Consider the following 8,085-nt stretch of genomic DNA (forward strand, 5'->3'; position numbering starts at 1 on the left):
ACTGCAAGCCACTTTTTAAGGAAAGGTAGAATCTTACAGAGAAAAGGGATATCTATGGGGGGCAGAGAGACACCATAAAAGGGTTATATTTTGTCTTTTTTGCTGGCATAGTGTTTCTGTTTGTTAAGATCTAAGCCACTGTACATACCATTTTATTAGCACAAGTCACTACTATATGTCAGAACTACGTACAGCCGAGCTACTCCTCCTCGGACGTGTCTTCAGTATCTCCTCCAAAGGTGATTAACAACCTAAGCCTTTGATGAGGCTCCAGGCATGTCCCCATTATGCAGAGTAACCAGACAGCAGCAGAAGGACAAGAAATATATGAGCTACATTGCTACATTTTATTTTTAACTACACAGACAGAAAAGAATATACATCCTCTCTCTGTGAGAGACAGTGAACCAACTGGTACAAAGAAACAGGAAACCAGTAACATCAACGTCCATCTCCCATCTCCCGTGACACTTCCAACAGTCTGGAATGTAAACAGAGTCTTGTGACTCCAAGCACTGCACACTGGCATAAGCAGAAATCCAACACTGTGTTTTCAAGAGTGTTTGACACCCTAAGTATGGCAGGGTAAGAAAACCCATCACCAAGTTCAGCAACATTCAGCTAAGGCTAGATAGCTCAGTTGGTTAGAGCGTGGTGCTGAGAATGCAAAGTTTGCAAGTTTGATCGCCGTACAGGACAGCTGCTTATTCCTGCATTGCAGCAAGTTGGACAAGAGCCTCAGGGTCCCTTCCAACTCTACAATTCTATGATTCTGGGTCATCCAGAATCATAGATCATGAGAGAGGGTCCCATGCTCTACCAACTGAGCTATCAAGCAGCTGGCTGGTCCACCCATTGGTAGAACTGGCCATACATGGTCTGTGTATGTATCTCAATGACAGAGTAAATCTTTTTTTCTTTTCTTTTTTAGCCTATAGATTCCCATTCAAAAGTGCAGCAGATTGCTGAAAAACTGAGCAGCCTGTTAAGTGTGTGGCTGGAGTGACACCAATTAAAGTATTGTATGCCTTTAACCAACCGGTCCCTTCTAATCATATTCAGCAGAACCTCCAGGACCGATATAAAAAGCAGTGGGGAGATTGGGCACCCCTGTCGTGTCCCTTTTTCTATCTTAAATTCTTCCGTCACCACATTATTTACAATTAATTTAGCCTCCTTTTACAGTCTATTTAAAAAGACAACAAAATGAACTGGACTCCTTGGCAGGTATTGAATAAACATACACAAATTTATTGGGTTAATATGTTGGGTAGATAATATAAGGATGTATACAATTTTATAATATGCAGAGAACAATATGAGATGAGAAATCAGAGAGAGGAGCTGAGGGAAATCTTTGGGGGGGGGCGAGGGTTTGCTGGGGAGTTGGGAGGGGAAAAAACCAATGAAGACGATTTGTATTGTTGATTTGTTATGCTGAATTTGTTAATAAAAAAACTTTTTTAAAAAGAAAATAGTTATGTGATGCTGCAGAGGCATCCATCCATAAGATCTGATGTTTTATGTTCATTGTCTCTTCTCTCTGACATGCTAGGGGCAGAAATATGTGGCTACCTCTGAAAACGAGGGCTGTGCATTCTTTTCAGACACAAAAATGGAACATTTAACGGAACAGGACCCATTTGTCCTGAAAGAAATGGGGGGGGGGGGGGAATTGGTATTAGCAGGGAGTCCCTTCCAGTCCATTTCAGGGGGAAATGACAGTTGTCAGGGGAGGCTGCTGTTTTATAGCAGCCATGTTACTCCAATACCCCAGAATTAGGAGACACTCTGGGGGGAAAGACAATGGCTACCTGAAATATACTTGGAGTCGAGAGTGGATTTCATGCTCTTTATTCAGCTCATAGTGGTGAGAAGGAATGGAAGTTCCCCCAGAATGTCTGCTTTATATACATTATTTACACAATGGGCCCCACGTGATTGGCTAATTCCAGGATTCACCTGTAGGCCAATCAGGTTGCGGATTCACTTCCACCTGGAGCTGGATTGGGTGGCTCCTGTGGACCAATCAAACTGCTGCATTCTGGACCCTATTGTTCTAGGACCAATCAGACTGCTGCATTCTGAATCCTATTGTTCTAGGACTAATCAGACTGCTGCATTCTGAATCCTATTGTTCTAGGACCAATCAGACTGCTGCATTCTGAATCCTATTGTTCTAGGACCAATCAGACTGCTGCATTCTGAATCCTATTGTTCTAGGACCAATAAGACTGCTGTCTTTTGGATCCTATTCAACTCAGTACATAACACTACTTGTAGGAGGGGCTTCAGCTGTTGCTCTACTGCTGCCACTGCCCCAGAAGGAAGCAAAATATAGTAAAGAATTGGGAGGGGGACACAACCCGTCAAAATGGATGTGGATACAAGGACAAATGGAACGCTAATGAAAGAAACAGGAAATGAATCAGATCTTAACAAACTGAGCAAAGCTTTCAGTAATTACTGTAAATGCAATGTTGAAATGATTTTTTTTCCAGTTCTGCATCAAGTCCCGAATCTGGTTTCTTGGTAGTATTATTGCCTTCATGGTAACATCCTTTCAACCTATGAAGTAGATTGGTGGTTGAGAGAGTGTGATGGTTGTGTCACATGTTTTGGCAGGAACCCCATGTCTCCTGTGAAATCTAGTTTTCCCCTAACTGTTCATCCACCTTATGACATTGTTTTCATTCCCATATGTTGCATACATAGCAGACATTACCTTTCAGTTAGATGTTTATCCTTATTAGTTATACTAATCAGTAAATGTTCCTGATATGTAATTAAGAGGTAAATACGGTGTCCTAGAACACATATAATCTTATGTTCTTTACTATAGGGTTGTGTGTCGTATGCCCATCCAAAGTAAAAGGCATAATGACACCTTAATGATAGCTCACACCCTACAGAATTATACCAAAGATAGCTCCAGTTCTATAGTGTTTTTTCACTAAACAAAGGAAAAGCTCTTTCTGGAATGTAAACTTACTGTCATCCCAACTGCAAAAGTTTGGAAAAGAACTAAAGTGAGCCATTTCCCCATCATGATCTGCTCACACCTTCCTTGCTTCCTACAGAGGGCAGCTAGAACTGAAATAGCATGCTATTCCATCTGCAAAATGCCTTTCTTGAGAAAACTGGCAAGCCGAGTGTCCTTTGTGTGCTGTTGCAATTGCTTACCTCACCCACTGTGATGTAGCACCGTTGCCCCGATAACCAAGTTCTAGCTAGGCTTGGTGTCATTTGATTACAGATGACCCTGGCCCAGCACAGAAGGAGAAACTACCAAAATGACAGTCATGCGAACAATCTGAAGGTCATGCCAGGCCGTGCCAGAAAACTCTCCAAACATGAACATCCTGAATGCTCTCCTTTCTATGATATTTGCATTGTTGGCTGGGCTTATCCTCGTTTTCTGCATCACCATCATGGCTTGCGTCCTGCTCTTCAGCACGAAATTAACCATCACAATGGGCAAAACTAAAATGGTCACAACATTTCAACAAACGGCTCCCGATACGGAATTTGCAAGGCCCATCGTCACATCTGAACCAACCGTCCTAACCATTGAATTTGATGAAGCGGAGCTTTTAGCCAAACTAGTCAAAGAAATGGCTCCCAATTATGGCATGGTGGGTGGTTTTCCTTTCCTTTTTCTCTTGCAAGAATGTGCCAACTGACTTTCTGGATCATACTGAAAACTCATCTAGTGTAGCAGCAGCTGTCAGATGCTCTGGGAAGCTCCCAATGTGATATTTGTCCTTAGCATCTGGATGAACTCAAATGTATACTTTAGATAGACATCTCTTCCCTGCATTTGTTCATCCATATGATGGTGCTGTGGGTTAAACCACAGAACCTAGGACTTGCCGATCAGAAGGTCAGTGGTTCGAATCCCCGCAACAGGGTGAGCTCCCATTGCTCGGTCCCTGCTCCTGCCAACCTAGCAGTTCGAAAGCACGTCAAAGTGCAAGTAGATAAATAGGTACCACTCCGGCAGGAAGGTAAACGGCGTTTCCGTGCGCTACTGTGGTTTGCCAGAAGCGGCTTAGTCATGCTTACCACATGACCCGGAAGCTGTACACTGGCTCCCTTGGCCAATAAAGCGAGATGAGCGCTGCAACCTCATGACTGGACCTAATGGTCAGGAGTCCCTTTACCTTTACCTTATGATGGCCAAATTAAATGTAACAGGGCCACTATTTAGGCATTCCACTCATTTACACCTAGAACAGAGATTTGTCATCTTAATTTAACGCTAAAAGAGTGTGGGAGAGGAACACAGAATCTGTCGTATACTGAGTGAGTTCACCAATCCTCCTAGTTCAGTATTATCCATACCAGCTTTTCCCAACCTTGTCTCTTCCAGATATTTTGGGCTACAATTCCCATCATCCCTGATCACTGGCCATGCTAGGTGGAGCTGGTGTGAGCTGTAGTTGAAAACATCTGGAGGACACAAAGTTGGTGGAGGCTAAGCTACCCCGAGATGCAAGGAATGTAACCTGGGATGATCAAAGCATGGAAAGTACATGCTCTACCACTGAGTTATGGAGAGCTGAATGGACACTTCACCCCTCTTGCACTAACCCTCTCCTCAATCCATTGCTCCAGGAACCTTTCTCTCCTCTTAATTCCAGTGCCAGAAGTTATCAGAGAATAGAGATAAATGCTTGGAGCAATGAACCAGAGAGTATAGGAAAGGGAGGAGAGGTTTGGTGTTCTTCTCCTGTGTACTTCTGTTAGACAAACACATGTCCACCATCCCTTTGTATGTACACAGAGTATACACATGAAAAGAAGCACATGTCTGTTATACTTTGCATCTACAGTGGTACCTCTGGTTACATACGCTTCAGGTTACATACGCTTCAGGTTACATACGCTTCAGGTTACAGACTCTGCTAACCCAGAAATAGTGCTTCAGGTTAAGAACTTTGCTTCAGGATGAGAACAGAAATCGTGCTGGCGGGAGGCCCCATTAGCTAAAGTGGTGCTTCAGGTTAAGTACAGTTTCAGGTTAAGAATGGACCTCCGGAATGAATTAAGTACTTAACCCGAGGTACCACTGTAGTTCGATCCCATGGCAGAGCATTAAGTAAAGTAAGAAAAATACAGAACACCATTTTGGCTTCTTTTCTTTGCAGAATTAATCAGGGGGGAAATAGATAACAGTAGATTGTCATAAATCCAAATTCATGTGTTTCAGCCATTAGACCCACTCTAGAGACCATCACAAGCAGCAGAAAGCTGTATTCCCACTGCTGTGTGTGAGAAACGTCTCTCCACCCTTTGAACAGATGGTCAGCGCTGTAAACACCACTCACCTACTAGTGGGGAGAGAGCAGAAGTAACTCCACAGCTGTCATTAAAATCTTCACTTGCAGGTTGCTTCTGTACGTGATGAGCTCTCTCTCACACAGTGGACAATTCCATGCTTGTCTTTCTTTCAATACACAGCGACTTAGTTAGAGAGCAAGAACTTTGCTTGCACAAAAATGGGAAGCAGAGATCATGCAGTGCTGAACTCTTGGCATTACAGGACATTAATTTCCCGCAACCACATACTTCAAAAACAAATGTTTAGCACACAGTTCAGAAAACAGAGGAGTGTGTTCATTAAAGAGATGCATTACAGGAAAGTTCCAAACTCCACAGTAGGACAGCATCCAACATAGTAGTGAGCATACTCTCAGGTTCTCCAGAACTCTTCAGCAGTCCGTGCTTAACTATTGCTCAGTATCTTATGAGCTTTTGGATGATCCTAATAAAAGTATTGCTCTACTGGTGATTTTGGAATGTTTCTGAAGGGCCAACACAGCTACCATATTTTTCGCTCTATAAGACGCACCAGACTACAAGACGCACCTAGTTTTTGGAGGAGCAAAACAAGAAAAAAAATATTCTGAATCTCAGAAGCCAGAACAGCAAGAGGGATCGCTGCGCAGTTGCTGTTCTGGCTTCTGTGATAGCTGCACAGCCTGAATTCACTCCATAAGATGCACACACATTCCCCCTTACTTTTTAGGAGGGAAAAAGTGAGTCTTATAGAGCAAAAAATATGGTACCTTTCTTCCTGTGTGCCTTGCGGCACAAGAGTGTCTGAGACGCCACAGCTTGTGTAATATAGAGTGAGGAAGCATTATTTATTTGTTTGTTTATTTAATTTGTATACCACCCCTCATCTGAAGATCACAGGTATTTTGCAACCTAAAAATCTGGCACAAAATACATAACACAAAAACAAACCAATAGCCCCACTCCCACAAACACATTTAAAAGGCCATATTTTGTTTAATCAGCCAAAAGCCTGGTTATAGAGAAACATTGTCACCTGACACATAAAGATATGTAACAAAGGTGCCTGGCGAGCATCCCTGGAGAGAGCTTTCCACAAATGGGGAGCCACTGCAGAAAAGGCCCGTGTTGCCACCCTCTGGACCTCTCATGGAGGAGGCACACAAAGAAGGCCTCAGGCGATGCTCAAAGGGTCCAGGTCAGTTCATATGGGGAGAATGAGCTGGGCATTTACCCGTTCAAGTCTCACCTTATTCAAAATTCACTAGGAAAGACTCTGAGGCAAGTGAGTATGTTTCAACCTTGACCACCACCCTGCCTCCAACTATAATATGGGTATAAATAGTACCGGTGTGTCTTTAGACAAATTTGTAAGGATTTGTGAGATCATATGAGGAGTGCTTTGAACCCTTGAAAGGCACTGTATGAATTTTTTTTATTATTTATGAACTTTTGAAACACCAAGTCAAAGAGAAACCACCAACCATGTTTTTACTGCTTGCCCAAAACTGCTAAGACAAGGTGGGTTTGTCAGGCCTAGGAAGTTTTGGGTTGGGCTGTGCAACCCTGATCACAGTTGTCCTATAAAACAATTTATATTTTGATTTCCCAGACCAGCAGACAGGCAACTGTTACTAACCCATCAGGCAGGTCGCTGGTTAACTTAACATTCTTCATTTTCACTGGAAAAGATTATGCAGGTCGCTGTGAGGAACCAAACTTGGGCTATCGTCTCGCTGAATGTTCAACCTAGCAACAGCACTTGGAACACAGATCTCCACCCCAAGGAGGACAAAGCAGAAGTCAAAGGCACAGAGGAGCATATATTGGTGTTCATCTGCAAGCAGCTGAGTGAAAACTGCACCTTAGAGAATTATGAGGCTCAAAAGAAACCCGTCATTCAGAGCCTAGAACTCAGCGATGTCATCAAGGCCTTCTTGCGGGCTTTTCGTAATTCATATCAAGCTTCCCCTGTTCAAGAAACCGATGCTTCTGTGGATGTCAAGACTGAAGAGGAAGAAATCTTCCAGAGCAGTGAGGAGTGAACTTGCGTCTACCACTGTCACCCCAGAGATGGGCACAATCTGCTCACAATGTGCAAACTTTAATGGGATATCACCCTGGCATCTAACGTATTTTAAAGGCAAAGATAAAGCATTTGACTGGTGAGAAATCTGCTCTGTTTTCCATTGTTCAGGATGTCTTCTTCATAACTCCTTAATGTAGATAATGTCTGAACCTTGCCAGTCTTGGGCTGCAATTCTGTATACCAATAACATCCCCGCCAACATTTCTCCAATGAAAATATGGATGTCCTATTTAATTATAATTATAATTTTACCCCGCCCTTCTGACTGGTTTGCCCCAGCCACTCTGGGCGGCTTCCAATATATGTTAAAACATAATAAAACATTAAACACTAAATAAAACTTCCCTATACAGGATTGCCTTCAGGTGGATCGGGGGCCGGGTAACTCCATACCCTCCAACATTTCTCCAATGGAAATAAAGGTAAAGGTAAAGGGACCCCTGACCATTAGGTCCAGTCGTGGCTGACTCGGGTTGCGGCGCTCATCTCGCTTTATTGGCCGAGGGAGCCGGCGTACAGCTTCCAGGTCATGTGGCCAGCATGACAAAGCCGTTTCTGGCGAACCAGAGCAGCGCACGGAAACGCCATTTACCTTCCCGCTGGAGCAATACCTATTTATCTACTTGCACTTTGATGTGCTTTCGAACTGCTAGGTTGGCAGGAGCAGGGACTGAGCAACGGGAGCGGGGATTCGA

The 8,085-nt window shown here is 43.5% G+C and overlaps 1 protein-coding gene across 1 annotated transcript; it reads left to right on the top strand.

The window, feature by feature from the left end:
- The first annotated feature begins 3,230 nt into the window (after nucleotides 1–3,230).
- LOC308484912 (uncharacterized protein) lies at nucleotides 3,231–7,474 on the top strand. The gene is made up of 2 exons (XM_081020201.1): nucleotides 3,231–3,635; nucleotides 6,993–7,474. The coding sequence occupies exons 1-2, from the start codon at nucleotides 3,354–3,356 to the stop codon at nucleotides 7,344–7,346; spliced, it is 636 nt and encodes a 211-aa protein (XP_080876327.1). The 5' UTR covers nucleotides 3,231–3,353; the 3' UTR covers nucleotides 7,347–7,474.
- Nucleotides 7,475–8,085: the final 611 nt, after the last annotated feature.

Source organism: Podarcis pityusensis, assembly GCF_964106645.2.
Source record: "Podarcis pityusensis genome assembly, chromosome: 9".
Lineage (NCBI taxonomy): Eukaryota > Metazoa > Chordata > Lepidosauria > Squamata > Lacertidae > Podarcis > Podarcis pityusensis.

What these genes read in the sequence shown, in the direction of transcription:
- LOC308484912 (XM_081020201.1), top strand. Translation starts at nt 3,354, where the DNA reads ATGAACATCCTGAATGCTCTCCTTTCTATGATATTTGCATTGTTGGCT. An exon ending in TGGCTCCCAATTATGGCATG is followed by an intron (nt 3,636 to 6,992) that starts GTGGGTGGTTTT and finishes TCACTGGAAAAG; the next exon opens with ATTATGCAGGTCGCTGTGAG.